At 35.7% G+C, this 25,732-nt stretch overlaps 1 protein-coding gene across 5 annotated transcripts in view; it reads left to right on the top strand.

Moving 5' to 3' along the window:
• Positions 1-25,732, top strand: part of Ndae1 (Na[+]-driven anion exchanger 1) — a 56,819-nt gene that overhangs the window by 24,276 nt on the left and 6,811 nt on the right. For 3 of the 5 annotated variants that reach the window (XM_065347021.1, XM_065347019.1, XM_065347022.1), the window contains exons 3-8: positions 10,624-10,746; positions 11,295-11,433; positions 11,572-11,791; positions 21,376-21,499; positions 22,628-22,702; positions 22,993-23,046. In XM_065347021.1, coding sequence (XP_065203093.1) covers positions 10,624-10,746; positions 11,295-11,433; positions 11,572-11,791; positions 21,376-21,499; positions 22,628-22,702; positions 22,993-23,046 — 735 coding nt within the window. The remainder of the gene's footprint in view (positions 1-10,623; positions 10,747-11,294; positions 11,434-11,571; positions 11,792-21,375; positions 21,500-22,627; positions 22,703-22,992; positions 23,047-25,732) is intronic. The other 2 variants (XM_065347023.1, XM_065347024.1) reach the window with 2 other exon arrangements.

Here is a 25,732-nt window from a genome sequence, read left to right as displayed (position 1 = left end):
TGTGATATTGTTAAAAATATTCTATAGGTTGAGATACCACTATTATTTCACTTCAGAGCCTCCTCACTCCCCTTCTTCAAGAGCTTCGGGCTGGGGGTTCTCAATGATTCTATACAGATCTGATTTTTTGTTTCAATATCAATAAATTCGGAGCTTGTGAAATGATATCGATAGAAGTTGGAGTAAATCTGTTTGCACAGGATTGAAGAGTGTTGAAATGGGATTCGAAATCATTCTCTGAAAATTATGAAGGTTCAACTCCATTACAGCAAACGTACAAAAGTGGATAAAACGTCAGTTTTTTACTAGTATCTTTTTTGTCGAATTTCCTGGGAAATCTTATTTTTAACCAAAGCCAAAATATTTCAAAAAATCCAACTTGTGAGAATTTTCAAAATGTCTGGTTCTCCAAAAAAGTCTTGTTCATTCCCAAAATTATTACAGAAACAAATTTTTTTTGGTAAAAATTCCAGATAATCTGGCTTTTTTGTTGCAAAAAATCTGTCCTTTTATCAAGATTGCAAAAAAAAGAGTTTTATTCTCATCACTAAGAAATTTTGCTCTTTTTTTCAAAATTCCACTTTTTTGCAGGAACTGTAAAAAAGACTCATATTTTATCAAAATTGCCAAAAAAGTTTGTTTTTTCCGCCAAAATTGCAAAAAATCTTTTCTTGTCAAAATTTCCAGAAAGTCGTGCTTTTTTTGTCGCAAAAAAAGGTGTGTGCATTTTATGTAAGAAAAAAATCGTCAAAATTGCAAAAAAAAAAAGTTCTTATCAAAATATTATCAACAGTTTGTCAAAATTACTAAAACAAAGGCTGTTTTTTTGGTAAAATTTGCCCGTAAAGTCTAACTTAATGCCAAAATAGCATAAATAGATATCTACCTGTTTTTCCTTTTTCATAATTTGCGTAATAGCCCCACTTTTTGTTTGCCAAAATTTCAAAAAATATTCTACTTTTTTGTAAAAACTGCCTAAAAGTTTTGTTTTGTGACCTAATACTTTCAACTGAAAAATTTTCGAAAAAAAACTGTTTTCAAAATGACTGGTTTTTCAAATCTGGTTTCTTGCGATCCTCATGAAATTGCTCAACTTTTCAACTCTTTCTTCACAAATCTGGCAGACAAACCTCAAGTATCACGTGACTTTGATCCAATCTCACTGTTACACTTCACAGTCCCCTCCTTTTTTTGTGAACCCACCAACATGTATGAAATTTTAACCATAATAAATTCTCTAAAAAATTCCTCTGCAAAGGATCATCTTGGTCTTGATGTGAATACACTAAAACTCCCTGCACCATTTGTAGCTCACTCTCTTGCAATACTATTCAATGAGTCCTTTGAAAATGGAGTCTATCCACATGAAATAAAAACTAGTGTAGTTACACCTGTCTTTAAGAAGGGAGAGAGAGATAAACTAAATAATTACAGACCAATATCCATTACACCAATTTTTTCCAAAGTATTTGAAAAACTATTCCACAAACGATTAGTAGCCTTCTTTGAGAAACATAACTTACTTCACCCATCCCAATTTGGCTTTCGGAAAAATATGAACACCACTTCTGCAATATACAAATTTGTACACGAGGTATTAAATGGTCTGCAACTAAAGAAAAGCCTATTGGCAGTTCTTTGTGATTTGTCCAAGGCTTTTGATCGAGTTGATCACAAAATCCTCTTTAAAAAACTGTAAAAATATGGTATAAGAGGAATGCTATTAGATTGGGTCAAAAGTTACTTGTCTGATAGAATCCAAATTGTAAAAATTAACAGTAATACATTTTCTGGGACAGAACATATCAGGCAGGGGGTTCTGCAGGGATCAGTCTTAGGTCCACTATTTTTTATAATTTATATCAATGATTTAGCACACTACTTTGAACATAGTCTTACTGAATAATTTGCTGATGATACTACTGCTCTCATTGAACTAAATGAAAGCATGGACAGTGATCACATTAAAACTATGATAGAAAATTTAATATCTTGGTTTTCAGCAAACAACATGATACTGAATTTGAGTAAAACAAATTTTTTGTCATTTGGTAAAATGCCTCATTCTATTAGTGAAAACTACAGGATAGCTGACTCAACAAAATTTTTGGGAATTACATATAATAGACTCGGACTTGAAATGGAATAACCAAGTAGACCATTTAATCAAAAAACTCTCTACCTATACTTACTTAATTCGGCAATTACGTGATATCACAAATTTAAATACTCTAAAAATCGCATACTATGGCCTGTTTCATTCAAATATGAGCTATGGAATATTGTTAAGATTTCGTTAATACCTATAAACGTAGGCATCGTACTTAGGTACGTATATCACACGTAGATTCGTCTTTAAAAACTAGTCTAAGAAACTTTTGTTTATTTCGTTACGTATTTTATATTCGTTTAAAGAATTGTTGGTTGCCAAAGTGCGCCAGGAGCAAAACTCAAAATTACGCGATTTTACGAAAACAGAAATACTTGGCCAGTTTAGAAAATTTAGACTTAAAATTTTGAACTTTTGTAGTGTATACGTTTGGGGTCATTCCTCTTATGATTTTCGTATTGTCAACAACGATCTTATGTTCGACAATTGTTATATTATTTCGATGTTATTTTTTTGAATTTTTTTATTTGAAAAATAAAATTCAATTTATTTAAGTTGAAAAGCAGTTCCATGTTATTTTATCGACTTTGTCGATTCTGTTGAATACGTTATACGTAAGATGGTAGCACGAGCTAAGGTTCATTGACCTTCCGATCCGAGTTCAAGTTTGTTATTTTCGATTTCGTAAATGTTGAGTGCGATTTTGGGCACTAGTTCGAGGAAAAACGAGTCCGATTCCGAAACGAGCGACGATAATTCGTTAAATTTGAACGAATCCGGTGAATGTCGTGGGTTTACTTCAGGTAGTACCCGTGCAGCTCGAAATCGTAAACGAAACGCGCGTAAGAAGTTGTTACGCAAATCTCTAGAATTGAGAGCTGCAGCGTCGTCCGCGAGCGGTGATCAATCTAAAACCGTAAATCCGTCGAATAATAACGCAAATCCGAAACCGTTGTCGTCTACGCAATCCACCGAAAACGTCGAACCGCCAACGCCTGATCCGGTAAACGTTGAAAATCCGATTCCGCCTATTCGTACGCCGACTCCGTCGCCAATACGTCGTAGCCGCAGTCAAAATCGTTCTAGAAACAGCAGTCGAGATAGTAGTCGGAGTTCTTCAAGTGAATCGTCCGGCGAATACGAAACGGCAATGTCTGGAGACCGTAAGGAGCATAATCCTGCTCAATATAAAGTTGGTTTAAATTATGTAATGTTTAAGCGTCGTTTATTAATTGCGCTCCGCGCTAAAAAATTAGAGAAATGCGTATTAACCCCCGATGATTGTTCACCCGACCAAAGGGACAAAGCCTTCAATTTTATATTCGAACGTTTACACGATACGATCGCGCGTCTTATTGAAGAGGAACGGTGTCCGAAAAAATTATTAAAAGAATTAGACGACAATTATGGTCAAGTAGACGAGATCGCGTTAGTAGAGACCAGTACTGCCTTGGCCAAAGTCGATATAGATAGGTTCGATACGTGTAGGAATTACCTCGATGAAATTCAGTTGCTCTTTAACAAGTTGGAGGCTGCTGGGGTTGTCGTGAACGCTGCGGAGAAATACTCGTACATATTAACGGGTATTAAAGATAAAAAGCGATTCGATAATATCTGCGTTTCGGCCCGCACAGCATTAGACGGCAAACCAGCCGATCCTGAGTTACTGGCATCATTGTTGAAAGACTATGATGACAGAAACAAATCGTCATCGTCGAAGGAATCGTTGAAAGGTACAGCGTTAGTGGTACCTGGCCCCTCTGGGGAACAGGGGAAAAAGTCGAATTCGTCGTCTGATAATAGGGACAAGAAAGATAGGTCGCCTAGATGTTACAAATGTCGCAAGGTAGGACATAAAGCGAATTCGTGTCGCTCAAAATTTGATGATACGAAACGTGATCAAAATCCAAACGAAGCCATTCGCTGTTACAGATGTAACGGCTTAGGCCATTTCGGAAAATCGTGCCCTCGTTACGGAGACGAGGCGAACGAAAAGCGAAGCAAGGAGGCGAAGAACAAGAGGAATGATACTGGCAAGGGACCTGGTGGTCGTCCTCCACCCACCGCTATGATTGCATTCCAAAACGGATCAGTGTCTGGCTCAATTGATCCAGTACCGTCGACTTCTTCTGGTTACGTAGCTCCGTCGTCCGCTTCGTCGCCTGCCTCGTCGTCCGTAACGGTGAGTGAAAATTTTGGTAGTAGTTCGAATCGTAATAGTAAACGTAGTAATGCGTCGATTTGCGCGTTAGCAAACCTTTCTGGGTGCTTCGATTCCGCGTTACAAACGACATACGGTCATTCCAACGTAGATGATGGTGAAGATTACTTGACGTTCATTGTGGACTCAGGTTGCACGAATCACATGGTTCGTTTTCCAAATTTACTAAAAAATGAAAAGAAATTATTCGGTGAAACGATTCTGGTTGCTAAAGAAAATGTTTTTCTTACTAAAGAGAGCGTTGGAAACTTACCTATTTTTGGTGAAAACGATAAAGAATACTACTTAAAAGACGTATTCTATGTTCCAGAATTATCTCATAATCTGTTGAGTGTAATTAAATTAAACGAAAACGGTTTTTCGGTATTATTTGACGCGAATCCTCGAATCGTCGATCGTAACGGTGCTAGCATGGCATCTTTAAAAATTGTTAACGGTTTGTTTGTAGTAAAATTTCTAATAAATTTTGTTTCTTGGTACGTTGCAAGTGCAAACGTAAGATGGGGGAGTAAAATTCAAAGCTCGACTCGTCTTGAGAGGTTTTAAAGACCTCCATAAGTACGAGCTAACAGAAATTTACGCGCCGACTCCAAATAATCCGATCATTTGTGAGGTAATTAACGTAGCGACCGTAAACGATTGGCCCTTAAGGCAATTAGACGTATCAACGGCATTTCTCAACGGAGATATCACTCGAACGATAGTTTTTAAGCCACCTCAGGGTTCTTCACCTGAAAATAAAGGAAAAATTTTCGTTTTAAAAAGGTCGCTTTATGGGTTAAAAACCTCCCCTAAAAATTGGAATTCTAAATTGAACGAGTATTTATTATCGTTGGGTTTTGTACAATCCAAAGTGGAACCGTGCGTTTATTTCGATAGCAAAGATCCATTGAGATGTTTCTTTGTTGTTTTCGTAGATGATTTTTTGATTTCGGGTAGGGATTCTAAACTAATCAAATGGTTAGTCGATTCTCTTGAAAACAAATTTGGAATTCGTGATCTCGGGGAGAGTAAAAAATTCGTGGGAATTGAAATCGATAGAAATAAAAGTAATAAATGTACGTACTTACACCAGGTAGCGTATATCAAATCATTGATAAAGGAGTATGGTCTCGAAGGAGCCAATAACGTTTATTCTCCAATGGAACCGAATCTAAAAATTGTCAAACCCAAACTCGATAAATCGTATGAGACCAAAGTGAGAGCTCTGTTAGGGTGTTTGGGATATATATCGAGAGGCACTAGGCCGGACATCGCTTTCCCGGTAAATTTCTTATCACGATATCAACAGTTTGCAAATTCTGAAATTTATCAATATGCATTACGCATATTAAAGTATTTAAAAACAACGATAGGAACTAAATTACGGTACGATATGAACGTTAGAAAAGATAGATACAACTTCAGAATATTCGTCGATGCAGATTACGCCGGTGACTTAATCGATAGGAAGTCCACAAGTGGAGTTATGACTTATCACTGTGGAAATCTTATCGATTGGTCAGTAAAAAAACAAAACTGTGTTAGCACTTCGTCTGCCGAATCAGAGTATATAGCGATGTCGTTCTCAGCTAAGCAAGGGTTAGCGTGGAAAAATTTTCTCTCGGAATTAAATATTAAAATCGAAACGATCCCCGTTTTCTCCGATAGCTCTTCGGCGATTGCTATCGGTAGTACTACGGAAAGTCAACGTACGCGACACATTGATATTTCTGTCCATCATGTTCGCGATCTCGTACAGAAACACATCGTACAACTCGTTAAAATTGCAGGGACTGATCAAATTGCAGATGCAATGACCAAATCCCTTACGCGAAAGATTTTTAAGAAAATGTTCAATTTAATGTATAAATTGAAATAATCGTCGTGTTTTGATGACAAATGTTATCAAACGTACCTTTTATTTGTGTTATTTTTGACTTCGCGCATATGTTACACGTAATTGTATACACCACCCCATTTATTATGTTCGTTCGTTCGGTGAAATATTGTAAAATTTATTTTTTATTTAAAAAATGTTAATTTTAAGGGGGAGTGTTAAGATTTCGTTAATACCTATAAACGTAGGCATCGTACTTAGGTACGTATATCACACGTAGATTCGTCTTTAAAAACTAGTCTAAGAAACTTTTGTTTATTTCGTTACGTATTTTATATTCGTTTAAAGAATTGAGGAGCTGGATATCAAAACGCCGTAAGTCCATTTTGCAAAATTTTCAGAAATGAGGAAAAACTGTGGTGGGGTCGGGGGTAGTCGAAGGGGGCAAATGTGGTATCAGAGGAAAGGGGAAGTCACCATGACCTCAAAACATGAAAGTGCCCAAATTTTTGAGAACCGGGGGGAACGTGGGGAGGGGGAGAAAAAAAGTTACTGCGTTTTGATCTGAAAAAAGACAGTTACTGCGTTTTGATCTGAAACTTGCTACAAAAATCACGCACATTTTATATCAAAACGCAGTAAATACACCGGCACTCTCTTACTGAAATAAAAACACATGGGTAGAGAACCATTTTAATGATTATTATCTATTAAATAGTAAAAAAATATTCAAAATTGAAGCGCCGTTTGCCATAGTGACTGAGTCATGACACAAGATTTTGTTTTTTATGTTCAGGCCAAGTGTGATTATGATTGAACAATTTGTTGGAAATTTTTTAAATGTCTGTAATTTCATTACCAACAGTAACCACCTTCTGAAATCAATGTTTACCACCTTAAAACACAAAAAACGCTAAAAATAGTGTAGTTACTGCGTTTTGAAGTAAAATTGCTGGTTTTTACTGCGTTTTGAAGTAAATCTCAACTTTGAGTGGGATTTTCGAGGTGAAGCATGGCGGATGGATTTACGACGATGGCTGCAATCGATTCCCCGTTGAATTTTACATCGGAAAACACTCTTATCTCAATTTTCATAAAAATGGACTTACGGCGTTTTGATATCCAGCTCCTCAATTGTTGGTTGCCAAAGTGCGCCAGGAGCAAAACTCAAAATTACGCGATTTTACGAAAACAGAAATACTTGGCCAGTTTAGAAAATTTAGACTTAAAATTTTGAACTTTTGTAGTGTATACGTTTGGGGTCATTCCTCTTATGATTTTCGTATTGTCAACAACGTTCTTATGTTCGACAATTGTTATATTATTTCGATGTTATTTTTTTGAATTTTTTTATTTGAAAAATAAAATTCAATTTATTTAAGTTGAAAAGCAGTTCCATGTTATTTTATCGACTTTGTCGATTCTGTTGAATACGTTATACGTATCAAATATCTCTTTGGGGTGGTAACCACAATCTACTTCAACTGGTATTGCTAGCACATAAAAGACTTATTAGAATAATGTTTCGAAAAAATCCGAGAGAATCCTGCAAACCAATCTTCATTGAAAGTAAGATACTGACAGTCCCATGTGAGTACATATTACAAATGAATCGGTGGGTACGGAAAGGGGCTAAGTCACATTTTCGCATTTTTCAGGAATAACAAAAAACTGATTTATTTGAAAATCAAAAATTTTTGGTAAACATGTTTAAGGTCATTGAAAGAGGACCCCAAGACACAATTTTTAGCACTGTTTAGAAAAAAAAATATTCACGTGCGCCGGCGCTGTTGCTGCCTAAACAAATGGGACTTAGACCCTTTCTGCACCCAATCGACAAAATTTCTTTTGAAATTGCTCGGGCACGAATGGGGCTTGATTCTACATCTAAGTACATCATTTAGACTGCTATTTCGTTTAAATTGACCGAAAACCCCTTTAGTTCTAAGACTTTTTGCCGAAGTTGTTAATTTTTTCATCATTTTTCAGTTCAGAGATTAACTTAAATTTCAAAAAATGGTCTTCTCAAAAATGTTGGTTATTTTTCAAGGAATTTAAAAAATTTTACAAAAAAGTCATAAATGCGGATCCGCCCTTTTTCTGCGCCCAAATACCACTTTCCCGGCAGTTTTGTGGAAATCTGACATCACCAGTCGATCCGCCGTACTTTGAAACCCCTATATCGGTGAAAAAAAAAAATTCCAAAAATGTGACTTGCTCCCTTTCTGCACCCACCGATTCAAATTAGTATTATGGTAAAAAACAAAACAATAAAACTCAAGACACCTTCTCATACCTATGATACACGACATCGAAATTTGGCAATAAGTGAAAATTTAAGGACAAAAAATATGCAAAATAATGTTGATTTTATGGCTTCTAAAATATACAATAAAATCCCTCAGGAATTCAAATCTCTGACATCTGGTAAACTGTTCAAAAATAAACTCAAAAACTGGTTACAGGGATATGCGTTCTACAGCATTGATGAGTTTGTGCAGCTGGAGTAAAATCATGGCAAAGTTTGTTTGCTCTGAAATGTATTATTTTCTATTATTTATGTGTATACTTTTATTCCATTTAAATTTTAATGTTAGCATCATTAGCAGTACTTAACTATATTTATCCTTAAACACATCTATTTGAACTGCTGTACCTGCATTACTTAAACTTAAGATGACTTTTGTAATTGTAAATGCAGCACAGCTGCCCATTGCACGAATAAACTTGATTTGATTTGCCAAAATCGCAAAAACAATTTTTTGTTTAAAATTTCCAAAAAGCATTCCTTTTTTTTGCCAAAATTGCAAAAAATTCTATTTTTCTGTTAAAACTGTAAAAAAGGGCCATTTTCTGTCAAAATTGTCAAACAAAGACCGCTTTTTTGGCCAAAATTGCCAAAAAGTTTAGGTTTTTTTTTCATCCAAAATGGAAAAAATTCTTCTTCTTCTTTGTCAAAATTTCTTTAAAAGTTTTTTTTGTGACCTACTAAAATTGCAGGAAATTCTTACACTTGGAAATTGAACCAGCTCACTAACTGCTATCCAAAATCTATTTTCTGACCACCCCTTAATTCAAAATATTCATAAAACTCTATTTGATTTACAAAATTCAAACTACTCCATCCAGCGTTTATGTATGTACCCAGCCATGTTGGAATCACAGGAAATGAAATTGTAGATGAAAATGAAAAATCCCCCACTATTCCTTTTCCTCTCATATTTACCACAGCTGACGACCTTAAATCTACCTTCACCTAAAGCACGCTTAAGAAATGGCAAAACTTTTGGTCTCTCCAAACATCAAACAAGCTCTTTCACCAACAAAAAAAAACTTCTCAGCCTTGGAAAAACCTATCTCAACTAAATATGTAGACTAGAATAAATCATTATAACCAGATTGAGAATTGGCCACACAAAAATCACCCACAATCACCTCTATGAAAGGGCCCCAAAACCCACATGCCAGTTCTGCCTGTAAGAACTTCTATCTGTGTAATAATCATGTACATAATTACAAACAGCCAAAAAAAATTGGGGGAAAATTCATTCGAAGGAATGGTAGTTTGAGGTCTCGGGGAGTATTAATTTAGCAAATCGGATTCGAGAATTCAGTACCTAGTTAGGAAAAAAATTATTTGGGAAAATTGTCATAAGGAATAAAATTGTAATGCAATAGATAAATTCATTTGATATGTGTTCGAAGGGTATCTACCTATACTGATTTTGAATTCCAATTTACATTTGTGATAAAAATATTTTTTTTTTGGTTTGGAATACTTAAGCCTAAATTACCGCAAATGGTACATTATCTGTAATCTCAAAAGCACGTTAAATTTCATCAACAGTAAAAACCTATTGAATTTTCAATACGTGAAATGAAATTATTAGACCTAGGTACCTATACGTGAATAAGTAGGCGTCACATTGTAAAAAAAATCCTCTATTCAATGTATAGAAAACGGACGCCATTGAACTTTTTATATTTATTCACTACAGATAGGTACTTCAATACTTCACATTTCGACTCGTTCGTTTGACATAAGGAGAAAAAAAATAAGGAAAAGTGCTCTTGCAAAATCGCAACTAAACCAATTTCATAGTCGAGTTTTCAACTCTTTTCTCTCTCTGCATATACTTTACTCTTGATCTGAAATTATATTTCTCGAGTTATTATCGGTGTCAAAGCTATCGTCGCTGTCGGATGATTTAAAACTTTTCTATGGCGGTTTTTAAAGGGATTAATTATGTAAGGACGGGTATACGAAGATGATTAAGACCAAGGCGGCGTAATCCTGTTGCAGAGTAAATATCTGCAGCGTAGACGAGTCTAAATAAATAGCTAGAATAAGCCCGAAGGATTTGGGAATAATTTAATTAAATCGCAATTTGTGGTTTGTCGTTTATAACACGATGAAATATGTACTATACGTACATTTTCTTCGCAGATAAAATATTGTTTTTTAATTCGCAGGGCACAGGGCACGTTCTGTATTCAGCGGATTCCATGTTCCTAGTAACCAGAAACGTCATCGTAGGCATCATCGTCGAGTACACACGAAGAATAAAAATGATTCGGAGGATTGCGAAAGAGCTAGTAAGTGATTTTCTCTTTAATTAGATGACATTATTCGAATGTTTCGATTATTGATGCACCGGTGCGCGATGAATTTAAAAATAAATAAGCAAAAGCGTCAATCAGTTTGCTGACGGAATAAAGTAGGTATTTTTCCATTAATCAAGTTCACCGCCCTATCGTCTGTAAAATAAGCCTACACATATCGTACGCGTATCGATTTACAATAATTTCGTGTCTGAATACATTAAAAGCTTGACAATTGTCTGTCTGTTGGGTTTTCGGTGAAAATCATTAATATTGTAACAATTTCGAGCTAAAATGTCAGTCTGGTTGTGTGGACTTTGAAACAGCACAGCTCGTTTCATTTCGTATATAGGTATTATGTAGGTACCTACCTAACTGGATAAAAGTTATGTAGCTTTACCTACCCAATGGAAGAAAAAAGAGACGATAGGTAGGATGGAATCAATCCGATGGAAAAATTGCATCAATCGCGCAACGGTGCGCAAATTTTACCTGCTTGGGTAGATAGATTTTTCTTTCTATAATTAATGGTAACTTTACAGTCACACCACCCGCTCAACGTGTACAGTTCATCTTGGGCGAAGATGCTGAAAACTGTTCTCACGAACCACACCCCCTTTTCACCGAAATGGAAGAATTGGTGCGCGATGAAACTGGCATGGAATGGAAAGAAACAGCGAGGTAGATACTTCACCACCTGTAGTAATTGGAATTGCGTTCTATCGTTCATTCATTATACGATAGTATAGGATACTCATCGTGTACCCATCTCTCTTATATCCTTGTCTATATCTACTTACACTTAATCGATATTATTAGATGGATTAAATTCGAAGAAGATGTGGAAGAAGGAGGAAACCGGTGGTCTAAGCCACATGTAGCTACGTTATCATTGCACGCGTTATTCGAACTACGTAGCTTTATTCTGAATGGTACTGTAATTTTGGACGCTGATGCCCATTCCTTGGAGGAGGTTACTGATCTCATGTTGGATAATATGATTGGCTGTTCGGTCATACCTTTCGACTGCAAGGATAAGGTGAATATATTAAATTAGATTATAAATAAAACAGCTCGACTTACTAATCCTACGCCAGGTTTTCTCATTTCAACGTCAACAAACGTATCCGCACTTTCTTCTTTGAAACAAAAAAAAAACACCATTTTACCTGTTTTTCGAGCTTTTTCGGCGCGTTTTATTTAATTAAACGTGATTTAATTTCGTTTTATTCAGTGCGAGAATCCCTTTTTTTGTGTTTTAACGACACTACGTAGTCTTTTTTGATGGTATTTTGCTCTAAAACATCGTTTTTTTCATTCATGTACCGTCCTATACTACTTGGATACCTATAGCTACAAATGTTGTAATACGATATTATGTTCAAAGAACGAGCCTTTTTTTTATTCCCATTTAAGTAGGTTCGTTCGTGGTTTTAAAAAAAAATTCGGCTCGTTTACAAAAAAATTGGATTTATTTTCAGCTAATTTTTTGCCTGTCATTCATGCCTTGAAAAAAAGGAGAAAAGGATGAGTGAGTAGGTATTACACTCGTCATCGGAGTGTATCGGATTTCAGACCAAAATTTATACAAGGTGTCCCACCAAACGCCAGCTTGGTTTGTAATTTGAGGATAACTAGAGACTCGTACGACAAAAAATTCGTGTGATTTGGGATCTACGAGTACGTACGAATGACCATTGAAAAAGGTCGTAATTTAAATGAGTGGAAAATTTTTGGACCAAAGTATACCTAATAAAAAATATAAAAAGAATTTGAAAATACACCAGCGTGTAAAATTTTACGCATCGAATTTGATTTTTCGAAGTTTTGGGAATTTTTTAGGATTAGGTAAAATTTGGCTGGCAGAAAATATCTTTGATGTTGCTCGAGTTGAAAAATTGAAATTTTGTTTTTAAACCCAATTTTTGGTCTCCTAATTCACTCTCGAATGTTGCAGACCTGCTAATTCTTGAGTATTTTAATTTTTTACTTGGAAAATACTTCATTTTATCCACCCTGTATTTTCCACTTTCTCATCTCTGATCTCTTCTTCATAGAATTTTGAAAATGCAGAAGTTTCTATCTTTCAACTCATCTTAATTCCTTTTTATTAAGGTGGATGTAAGTATGTATGTAGTTACATACTTTTGTAAGGAGAATTTTTCAGAATTTTTTTTTACTTACACCCTGACAAAAATTGTGCTAATTGGCGGGGTAGGTATGGGTATAGGTTCACAATATTTTGGTCATTCGGTAGTAGAAACTATCATTTATACCTACTCTAAAAAAAAGTTGATTATGTTGTAGCGGTACTGCTCCATTTACCTACGAATTTATCTACGTTTACCACCCTTTTCCCCCTGTCCATATGTATTGCACTGTACTCGATGTAATGATACATTGTTGCTTAGTTCATGTATGTTCGTTATGTAATAAACGTCTTATCATTGTGCGTACTCTCGTGTATACATTATTTATCACAAGTGGCGACCGTGACAGTGATTTTTTTTTTTTTCGTGTAATTTTCGAGAATATTTTTTTCCAAAATGACTGGTGAAGCTCAAGCGATCGTAGTTCCGAAAGTGGTTCGATTTACCTTGCCTAGTTTTACCCCCAGTGACCCTAAAACGTGGTTCGCAGCGGTTGAGCATATTTTCACCGCAAACGAGATCGAAGATGAAGCAGCAAAATTTTCGAACCTGCTCCAGCACCTCGAGTCAGACCAACTTTCCTACATCTGCGATGTGATCAGCAGTAAAACTGATAAAAAAAAGTTCTCTTCAGCTCGTGATAAGTTAACTTCCGTCTATGGTCAATCCAGGTCTCAAGAAATCTCGAAACTTTTACAAGATACACACGTCGAAGAAGGTCTAAAACCGAGTATCGTCCTTGGCAAGCTTCGTACCTTGGCAGGTGAGAATTTCGATAAAGACTTATTGAAGAGTATTTGGTTAAAAAAGTTGCCAAAACGTACTCGCGAGTTTTTGGCTGTAAGTGAGGCAGGTATTGACGAGCAAGCCAAGCTCGCCGATCGTTTATTCGAGACATACGAATCCAACGGGTTTTCCACTGCCTCGGTTCAATCTGCGAACGTACTTGCTACGCAACAAGCATCGAGTGCCGCCCCTCCCCCCGCCAATACGACAGCTTCTAATGCTACGAACGAGTTGCTGTTATCTATGCTACAAAACTTGCAGGCGCAAGTGAATGAAATTGCAAAAGAAACGCGTGATAGCCGCTCGCGTCATCGTGAACGTAATCGTTCTCACAGCCGCAGCCCCACACCTCATCGTCCGCGTGCCCGTTCGTATGATAGGGGCAGGTCAGCATCGCGAAATCGCTCTTCTGGTCCAGAGATGATTGATGGAATTTGTTGGTATCATACCACGTTTGGTGAAGGGGCGCGAAAGTGCGCACCTCGTTGTAAATACCAGTATGAAAAAAACGAATAGACCCTGCTGCCGGGGTGACGAGCCGGACAGCGAAGGTGCCTCGATCGTCGCGACTATTTATATACGATCGTAATACTCACCTGTATTTTTTAGTCGATTCAGGCTCCGATGTCACCGTGATACCAAAAAAATACGCAAAAACAGTGGTACCTGCCGATTATACCCTACGAGCCGCCAACAACACTCCCATCCAAACCTATGGGTTATCGGCACTGCAAATCGACATAGGTTTGCCAAAAAAATTTCTCTGGAATGCGGTGGTTGCCGACGTGGATGTACCTATACTCGGTGCCGATTTTTTGGACCACTATCACCTTCTTATCGATCTCAACAAGCAACGCATTTATGATGGTTCGACGCTGTGTAGTGCAATTTGTGCAAAACGATTTTCTACTTCCTCTTCAATCAATCTTGTACACACAGCAGATGACGATCCGCGTGTCCAGGAGCTACTCAACGAATTCCCAGCACTCCTGAGACCACCTACATATCACGAGAAACCCAGTCACGATGTTGTCCATTACATTTATACCAATGGTCCTCCAGTGCATGACAAAGTGCGGCGTCTGCGGCCTGACATCGAGGCTGAGGTCCGGCAAGAATTTGATAAAATGGTGGAGAATGGCACTTGCTCTCCGTCCTCAAGTGATTGGGCCTCACCCCTTGTGGTTATCAAAAAGAAGGCAATTCGTATTGCTGGTGACTATCGCCGATTAAATGAGAGAACAGTTCCAGATAGGTACCCACTGCCTGACTTACGTGATGTTACGAATCGGTTGTCCGGAAAAACTGTCTTTTCATGTGTTGATTTGGTCCGAGCATTCTACAATATACCCATTTACCACAAGCACGTGAAAAAGACAGCTGTCATCACACCCTTCGGCCTGTTCGAGTATAAACAAATGCCATTCGGCTTGAAAAACGCTCCAGCTACATTTCAGCGTTTCATTAATTCTGTTCTCTCTGGTCTCGATTTCGTCTTCTGCTATATGGACGATATCCTTATTTTTTCTTCTTCCGAGGCCGAACACCAACAACATTTGCGCATCCTTTTCGAGCGCCTGAATAAGTTTGGCTTGACCATCAACCACAAAAAGTGCAAGTTTTTTTGCGAACAGGTCAACTTCTTGGGTCACCTGATTGGAAATGGTGTTTTTCAACCTACCGAAGAGCGAGTCCAGTTCATTAAACAGTTGAAAAAGCCCCGAACAATTACTGGGCTGAGGCGCGTCATTGGCATATTGGGCTTTTACCGGCGATTTTGCAAAAATGCTGCTCAGCATTTAGCTCCGTTCAACGACATACTGAAGGGCCACACCAAAAAGAACGACCAAACACCTGTGAAATGGTCCCCTCAGCTAGAAGCAGATTTCGAGCGACTCAAGGAAATTTTCGTTAATTTTACCTTACTGCATTTTCCCTGCAATGATGCAGAACTTTCGTTGAGCACTGACGCTTCTGGCATTGCAGTAGGTGGAGTCCTTGAGCAAATTTTGAAGGGCGAACGACAGCCTCTTGGTTATTTTTCGGCGAAACTAGATGAGAGTCAGCAGCGTTGGAGCACTTATGATAGAGAAATGTATGCAATTTATGCAGCAGTTGACCATTTCTCCAATTTGATCGAAGGTCGTCATTTCACCATTGTAACAGACCATAGACCTCTATGCCATCTCTTCACTACAAAAAAACCTATCAAAATCGAACGTAGGTCACGTTGGGCTGAATTTATTTCGCAATATAGCACGGATATTATTCATACCAGTGGCATTGATAACGTCGTCGCTGATGCGCTCAGTAGGCCTGAACCTGAGCTCTGCGAACTCTCAGCCATCTCCCTGCCAGCCAAATTGGCCAATTTCCAGCAGGCAGATGACGAGGTGAAAAATATGCGCCAAAAGGGTTACCGGCAACACGTTTTGAAGGAAATTTTTGTCGAAGACTCGAGTTCAACCCTTTTATGTAGCGAATACCTCGGACACTGCAGGCCTATTGTTCCAAAAAAGATGCGTCGCGAAATTTTTGCCAAATTGCACGATCTGGACCATTCTGGTAGGAGAGCCACCCTTCGAAAAATTTCTATTCGTTACTATTGGCCTGGCATGAATCGTGATGTCAAGTTATGGGTGAAAACTTGCCACCAGTGCCAAAGGGTAAAAACTCATCGCCACACAGTCTCCGAATTTGGCAAATTTCCCCCGAGCAGTCGATTTGAACACGTTCACCTAGATATTGTTGTGCTCTCAGAATGGCGTTATCATCGATACTTACTTACTATGATCGACCGTAGTACCAAATGGATTGAGGTAATACCTATCCAAAGTATGGACGCCATTACTGTTGCTACTGCGTTTGTTGAAAATTGGATCTCGAGGTATGGTGTGCCATTGCGGATCACTACTGATCGAGGCAGGCAGTTTCTTTCTGATCTGATGAGCGAATTATGTAAATTTTTGGGGTCCGATCAAATTTCGACCACAGCCTATAACCCCAAGGCTAATGGCATGGTGGAACGAATCCACCGGAGGCTGAAGGAGGCACTTCGAGCTCTAGGCAGTAAAAACTGGCTAACTGGACTGCCTATGGTCCTACTCGGTCTCCGAGCAGCCCCTAGGGACGATACAGGCGTGAGCTGCGCGGAGATGGCATTTGGTAGGCCTTTAGTACTCCCAGGCGAATTTATTTCCCCAGGTCCGGTGGCGATTAGCAACAATTACGAATATGTACAAAAGTTGAGAGATTCCATTCGCAAAATCAGCCCTGCAGCCTCGAAGCAGTTTCAAAATCGCAAAATATTCGTAAGTGAGGACCTGGGGAAGTGCAAAAAGGTCTACGTTAGAGTGGACCGCGTCCGAGCTCCTCTGGAGGCTCCATATGATGGACCTTTCACAGTCCTCCGTCGAAAAAAGAAATATTTTCTTATTGACATCAACGGAAAGGAGGATGCTGTTTCTATTGACAGACTGAAGCCTGCTTATGTCCTATCAGATGAAGAGGCAGAAAATGAAAAAAAAATTACGCCAATTCTCAAGAAAAAATCCCATCATTATGCAACCATTTTGCCTCAAGAGCCTGATATCGTCCCTCCACCACCGCCTGCCCAAACACCTTCATCCTCTACCCAAAGAAGAGTCTCATTTGATCTTCCGAGCACCGTTACTTCAAGGGGCAGAGTGATAAAAAAACCAGCCCGATTCGCGGACTATGTTCTGTAGTATACCTTTTTTAATTTTTAATTTACGTGTATATTGGTCCTAATTTTGAAAAATGTGAAAAAAAAAAAAAACGAAAAAATTTTGAAAAAAAAAATTGTATTTTTTTAATGTGTGATAAGTTACCATTAGTTTAAGATTTTAACTTTTAAATATTATTATGTAATTTATACTTTTTTAGTTGAAAAGCGATAAAAAAATTTTAAAATGTTTTAGAAAAAAAAAAAAAAAATCCTATTTTTCAATCTACTGGCAATTTTACTTATATTTTTAATTATCGATCTCATGTTTTTGTCTATTTTTAATTCGGTGATGATTTTTTTTTCAAAGGGGGGGAAGATTTGTAGCGGTACTGCTCCATTTACCTACGAATTTATCTACGTTTACCACCCTTTTCCCCCTGTCCATATGTATTGCACTGTACTCGATGTAATGATACATTGTTGCTTAGTTCATGTATGTTCGTTATGTAATAAACGTCTTATCATTGTGCGTACTCTCGTGTATACATTATTTATCACAATGTTCAGGAACGAATTGATTAATTTTTTGAAAGAATAAATTGCGTACAAATAGATTTATGTATTTTTATTTATTTTTTATTAAATCATTCGCGAATAAATTGAATAATTCATCAATTCATGAATCAATTCGTTCGCGAAGGCAGCAGTGATACGAATCAATTCGTTCTCAAAGGAGTCACTCATACAAATCAATTCGTTCACCAATGATTCACCAACAATTAATTAGATGAATCGATTCGTTCGCGAACGAGTCACTTAAACGAATTAATTCGTTCGCGAATGATTCACCAAAAAATATTCAATTCGTTCACGAATGATTCACCAAAAAATTATTCAATTCGTTTGCAAATGAATCACCAAAAATTATTCAATTCGTTCGTGAATGATTCACCAAAAAATGAAAATTAATTACATGAATCGATTCGTTCACGAACGAGTTACGTATTTATACGAATTAATTCGGTCGCGAATGATTCACCAAAAATTGATTAGATGAATCGATTCGTTTGGGAATGATTCACCAAAAAATTATTCAATTGGGTTTGCGAGTGATTAACCAAAAAATTATTAAATTCGTTCGCGAATGATTCACCAACAATTATTCAATTCGTTCGCGAATGAGTTACTTATACGAATTAATTCGGTCACGATTCTCGCGAATGATTCACCAAATATTAATTAGGTGAATTGATTCGTTCGCGAACGAGCCACTTTTACGAATTAATTCGTTAGCGAATGATTCATCAAAAAATTATTCAATTCGTTCGTGAATGAATCACCAAAAATTGATTAAGTGAATCCATTCGTAATTAGGTGAATCGATTCGTTCCCGAACGAATCACTTTTACGAATTAATTCGTTAGCGAATGATTCACCAAAAAATAAATAATTAATTCGTTTGCGAATGAATCACCAAAAATTGATGAAGTGAGTCCATTCGTTCGCGAACGAGTTACTAATACGAAATAATTCGGTCACGATTCTCGCGAATGATTCACCAAAAATTAATTAGGTGAGTCAATTTGTTCGCGAACGATTCACTTCTACAAATTAATTCGTTCGCGAATGATTCACCAAATATTAATTAGGTGAATCGATTCGTTCACGAATGAGTCACTTTTACAAATTTATTCGTTAGCGAATGATTCATCAAAAAATTATTCAATTCGTTCGCGAATGATTCACCAAAAAATATTCAATTCATTTGCGAATGAATCACCAAAAATTGATTAGTTGAATCCATTCGTTCGCGAATGAGTTACTAATACGTGATCTGTCACGAGAAAACCAGGTTAGTGTCCAAAAAATCGATATATTTTTTTTGATGGATATTGGTAGTACTCAGGGTGCAGAATCTACCTGTGGTGGTAAAAACGTTCGCGAACGATTTTTTTGACCCTAAATTTAAGGTTAAAAAAATAGAGCAACTACAAAAAAAATGAAAAAACATTTTTTTTCTTAATTTTCTTAAAATGTATACCCGGGGGAGTCAGCATGCAAATTTTTGTGGATATCCGCTCACATTTGTAGGATTAAGGCCCTTTTTTTGAAATTTGAATGAGGCTTAAGCTGGAAAAATCAACTCTTTTCACCTTGAACAAGTTTTTTGAAAAAATTGAAAAACTCAATAAATAACTTATTTTATGTTAATAATTCATTCTTAGTAGTTTTCGCGAAATTTTTGGTGCGAAATTTTAAAAAAACGAAAAAATCGATTTAGGGAAATTTCGATTATCGGCCTTTGGCAACCCTGATTTTGAAAAAAAATGTCAGGTTATGTTGGCATCCCTGGTGGTCAAAAATGGTCCAAGTTTCACGGACCTACGAATCATAGATTCCCGAACACATAGATTCAAAACTTCAAATGCCTGTCCTGTAAAATTTACGTTTTGGACACTAACCTGGTTTTCTCGTGACAGATCACAACGAAATAATTCGGTCACGATTCTCGCGAATGATTCACCAAAAATTATTTATGTGAGTCAATTCGTTCGCGAACGAGTCACTTCTACAAATTAATTCGTTCGCGAATGATTCATCAAAAAATTATTCAATTCGTTCGCGAATGATTCACCAAAAAAGATTCAATTCGTTTACGAATGAATCACCAAAAATTGATTAAGTGAATTTATTCGTTCGCGAACGAGTTACTTATGCGAATTAATTCGGTCACGATTCTCGCGAATGATTCACCAAAAATTGATTATGTGAATCGATTCGTTCGCGAACGAGTCACTTTTACGAATTAAATCGTTAGCGAATGATTCACCAAAAAATTATTCGATTCGTTCGCGAATGATTCACCAAAAAATATTCAATTCGTTCGCTAATGATTCGCCAAAAATTGATTAAATCATTAAATAAATCTATTCGTTCGCGAACGATTCGCCTAAAATTATTCAATTCGTTCGCGAATGATTCACTAAAAATTGAATAAATGAATCTATTAGTATTAGTTCGCGACCGAGTTACTTTGTTACTTATACCTACGAATTGATTCGGTCGCGAATGATTCACCAAAAATTAATTAGGTCATAGGTGAATTTATTCGTCAGCGAACGAGTCGCTTACTTATACGAATTGATTCGTTAACGAATGATTCCTCAAAAATTATTCAATTCGTTCGCGAATAATTCACCAAAACATTATTCAATTGATCCGCGAGTGATTCACCAAAAAATTATTGAATTCGTTCGTGAATGATTCACCAACGAATAATCAATTCGTTCGTGAATGATTCACTAAAAATTAATCAATCCATTTACGAATGATTCACCAAGAAATTTATTTATTTAATCACCAATCGTTCGTAGGTAAATGATGAACCAATACTAAGGAGTCCAATAATATTGGAAAAGAAAAACTCTCTCCTTAAATGATTCAATTCGATTGTAAACAGATCAATAGGTAATTGCTACATAAATGTTTCACAAAAAGTGAAGCAATTCGTTCGTAAAAGATTTTTATTTGAAGAAAAGTCGGTCTTCTCACGCATATGCGTGAGTGTTATTTTTTCAGTCAGTTGTTTTCCAGGGGTTCCAAAGTTCCAAAAACAGGGCTTGCTGTACTTAATTTTTTACAAAAAAATTGACTTCAGTAACCAAAAAAATTACAAGACATGAGCAAAACATTTTAATGTAAAAAAAAACACACGAAAAAGGTATAGATCTAGCACCTATTTTAATAATAACTAAAGCTAAAAACGTACTTACTTTCTCTTCAATCAACCAAACAACGTAAAATTCATTATTTCGTATCAGCGTTTAAAAAAAAATTCTCATCAAAACTTTCAACGTTGACGTGTTAAATAAATTGCATATCTAGTTACCGTCAATATATAAGGCGTTAACGTTAATTTCATACCGATTTGACATTATTAACTCGATATTGTCTGGCGTTTATAGCCGAGAAATAATAACGTACATATTGAAATTTCAGATTAAAGAAACTTTATTGCAAAGGCATAGGCATCAGCATGAGAGAAGAAAAGATAATAATATGTCTAAGTTACCCATTATACGCTCGTTGGCTGAAATTGGCAAAAGCCATTCATCATCGAAGAGTAAGTTTATATTATAAATTTGATAAAAGCTATATATGTTTATTCGAGCAATTTAATTATTTCAGCCTAACATTATGACTCGTATATCCAACCAGCTATTAAATTAATTTCTATCCCATAACTTCGCTTCTTTTTTTCTTTTTTCTTTTTTTTACAATACGTTAACCATACTTATACGGAATTACTTTGAACATTATTTGAAAAAGAGAGAAAAAAATATATGATGAACGAATCGAGAATCGAAAATGTGGAAAATTTTCCGCATTGTTGAATTTCCACTATGTAATTCCGCTATATACAAAAAAAAGCGCACATTTTGCTTGTAAATTGAATAGCGAAAAGGCTGATTTTTATTTACACAAAAAAGACCAATAATACATCGACGCGGCGGTAGACTTTAATTCAATTTTTTCATTCACATTTTTCGTTGGGAAAAAATCGTATAAATGAAATACTCGAACGGAGTTTATGCTTTTTTTTTCAATTTTAATTATAACTATTATGTACGGGCTTTTTTTCACGTAGGATGTGAAAGAATGAATTTTCCAATATTTATTATTTTTTTATTAGAGAAGGTATTTAAACACGGCGAGGTGTTCTGTTCATTTTTAACGCGAACAGTAGTTAATTACGGGAACGGTGTTTATTTTGTTGACAGCAGGTAAAATTCACCCTTCATTGGGTAAAGGTAAAGCTATTAAAAAAAATAGAGGAAAAAACAGCGTGTTATTGAAATACTAAAACACGACACGATGGATATTTTGAATAGGCAATTTGTAAATCCCTTCATGTTCTTACAAATAGTCTAAAGTTGTCTTCAAAGAAATAAGTTACTTTCAAGGACAAGTTATACCACCTATACTGCTGAACAGATTCGCGTGCTTTCTCGAATTCGAAACTAAATCTAATTTTTTTTTTCACCGAGTAATAAATTTCGAGCGGTTGATTTAATTGAGAGTTATGTGTTTTAATTGCCATACTAAAATTCCGTTCGGGTAAAGGTGGCTGCGGATTGAAACACGAAAACAAACTGTCGCTGCTTTTTAATCGCAGCTTTTTAATTTACTAACATAAGCATTAAGGCATAGGTAAGCACTCATAACATAATGCACAAATTGCTTTTTGCAGTGGAAGAGACTCATTCAGCTCCTACACTGGTGCCTGTTCAAAGTCTCGGAAGATTTTTAACACCTGCGCCTACTGGTAGGGTTAATTACATTTTAAGATACATATTGCTAATTGTGTATGGTTTATAGATAGATGAGAGACCAATATTATGTGTTTTCGAGTATTAGATAAATGTATGTAAATGTTGAAATCGTCGTTCAAAATACCTATACTTATCTAGTACCTACCTACGTAAGAATCCGCATAGGCATATAGAGCTTAATAGGAAACATTACCTACATTGTCATTATCACGCACTAGAAGTTTAAAAAAATTGTTACCATTATGATGTTTGAAATTTCATAAATCAATAATTCCTGCTGCAGATTTTCAAAGTAGGAGAAGTAGTACGTGGCATGGTAGAAGAAAGACCATAAAAGGTATATAGTAAGTTACGTTGCACGAGAATCGACTGCGTTAAAATTTTGTCTTTTGTAGTTATCATTGTGTTTGTTTTTGGGGTACCTCGTATACCTATAGTAGGTACCTATTTTCTGTGTATTTCGTCCAGCTTTTGAAAATACGTACATACCTATGTATATCGTAGTAAATAAATAGTCTTGTCCAAAATCAATCAGTTTGGTGATAATAAATTTAATTAAATCGAAAACGTATGATTGTCCAATAAATGAATGAATAGATTACCTAGTTACTTATTCAGCCTTCAGGAAATAAGTTGACCAAAAAATGAGACTCAAATTTGCTTCTTTTTTTTTAGATGAAGAAAAAGGAAAATTTGTTTCGGTGAGAGTAATTCTTATTCATTTTATTATTGGACATAAATAAAATGACGGTAGATTTATTTACAGCTTCATTTTTAGTGCACTACAGTAACTTTTCTACGTATCTTTTCCACACCTGTACACCTTTAGATCATAACGTCTCTTCTTTATTTCTATTAGTTAAAGGTAGTTTTATACTTGTGTAAAATGTCGAAGATAACGTTAGACAGTTATCTGATTCAAATATTTAATTTTTGAATTAAAATTGTAGTACTTCCCTCTATTACAGTAAGTTACAATTGAAGTTTCCTTTTATCAAGATAATGAGTTAATAGGTACCCAGAAAAAATGTTTTGGACGTAATCATCATGATGAGGGTGGCCCTTATTTTGAAAGTTCGATTTGCGAATCACAGCTGCGTTCATTTCAACTAAAAACAAAAAATAGATCTTGATATTTTAACTCAGAAAATTAATCAAAATAGTATTGAAATTTTTTATTTTTATCAATCTCAAGCGTTGCTCTTTCAATTTCCAAATCATACAAATTTCGAAAAACTTGAAATTTTTTTCCATTTTTTTTTTGAGATCCGAATGCTTTGAATTCTGTTAATTTTAATGATAGACAATTACACAGACAATTTTAGTCTGAATTTATATTTTGCTCCTTCACTTTTTAAATGTAGTAGATTTTAAGACGATTTTCAAAACTGATGCCAAAATAAAAAAATTAAAAAGTCATCTATACTTACTTAATACCTAAGTAGGTATGTGAATTCTGATTTCGTCAAAATTTTTCATCTTGAAATGTGATTTACTTCATAAAGGTCCATATGGGAAGGGGTGAGCTAGGTGGGAAAGTCATCTGCCTCAAAATTTTACAAAATAATTGAAATTTACCTATGTACATAATAAAAATTGGAGTACCTATCTAAATAAATATGTACTTTCAATTATAATCTTCCAGCTTCCTTCTAGGTATTTATCTCTTTCTTACTTCGAAAATTGTATTTCCGTGAATTTTACAAATTTTGTCATCAGAATTGAATTCATTTTACCTTCAAATCCCTCTCTAGAAATGCAACCAGAAGATTTATTTCAATTTGAAAACCAGGCATAAATATTCTTGAATTTTGAAAATTTTCATGGATTTAAAAATTTTTGTGACACATCGATCATTTTTTTGATAAGAGCTCCTTGAGGAATTATGGGAAAAGGGATCAAAGTTTTTCTTCCAAGTTGACTTATTTACAAGTTTTACAGATAAGTATAAAAAGTAAACGCTAAAATGAAAAATATAGGTACCTACTGGAATAATTATTCTCAGATTTTGGGAGCGTTTCACCCCCTTTCTTTCCTAATTCATCAGCTTCCTTATGATTTTACGAGTGTAATGCCTTCAGCAGTTGTTCATTTCAAGTTTTAGTCAACAATTTTTTCAATTAATTATTTTCTGTTTTTTTTTGTTTTTTTTGTGGCTTTATAGTGAAAAAAGAAATTAAAATGACAAGGAAATTATAAGCAAAAACAACTGAAATTTTTACTTTTCAAACTTGAAGTTGAAGGAGAGGGGAGACCTTCAAACTAAATTTTTTAGTCCAAAAAAGTTTTTGAATTGAGCATATTTTCACTATTTTAAATAATTTTTTGGTACACATCAAGCTTCCAAAGAGGCTCCTATGGGGTCTAAATTACTCGAGGATGAGTCGAACCTAAAAAATAGACAGATTTTTTCCAACACGGTGACAGCTTGAATTGGTAAAAATCGACACATAATTCGCCCTACGTATTTGAAATACCTACTTATTTCAATTTTTTCGGAATAGAGAAGGAGGAGGGTCGCATCCAAAACTCATAGAGATATTTCAACTCTCAAACTCAGTGCTCTCGAAAACCATTCCAACTACATATATTTGATAGCATTGATGGGGAATGAAAGGTAGCTCGAAAGGATCACTCAAATGAATCATGTGGCTTTCGTGCCCAACTAGAAGTGTTGATGAGGCCCTATATTTTGAAAACTAAATTTTTGAAAATACCGTAATCATAATAAAAAGTTGAACTTTTATTTTAAAAGTTCAGTTTTGAGCTTTTGAAATTTGAAATTTCTGATTTAAAATTCCTTAAGTTATTCTTTACTGGAGTGTCCACCAGATTTTTTAAACTTGAAATTTTCAGAATATTTTATCAAATGAAGTTAACAAGCCGAAATTTACTCTGCAAACTAATTTCAATACTATATGAAGTCGACTGCATGGTGGTTTTGAAGCTTCCAGCTACTTTTTGGAAATTTCAATTTGTCTAAAAACGCTATAAAACCTTTCAAAAAGTCGCTCGATGCTACA

This window comes from Planococcus citri, chromosome 1, assembly GCF_950023065.1.
Source record: "Planococcus citri chromosome 1, ihPlaCitr1.1, whole genome shotgun sequence".
Lineage (NCBI taxonomy): Eukaryota > Metazoa > Arthropoda > Insecta > Hemiptera > Pseudococcidae > Planococcus > Planococcus citri.
Note: the sequence above shows the minus strand (reverse complement) of the source record. Positions and strands in the feature narration are given on the sequence as shown.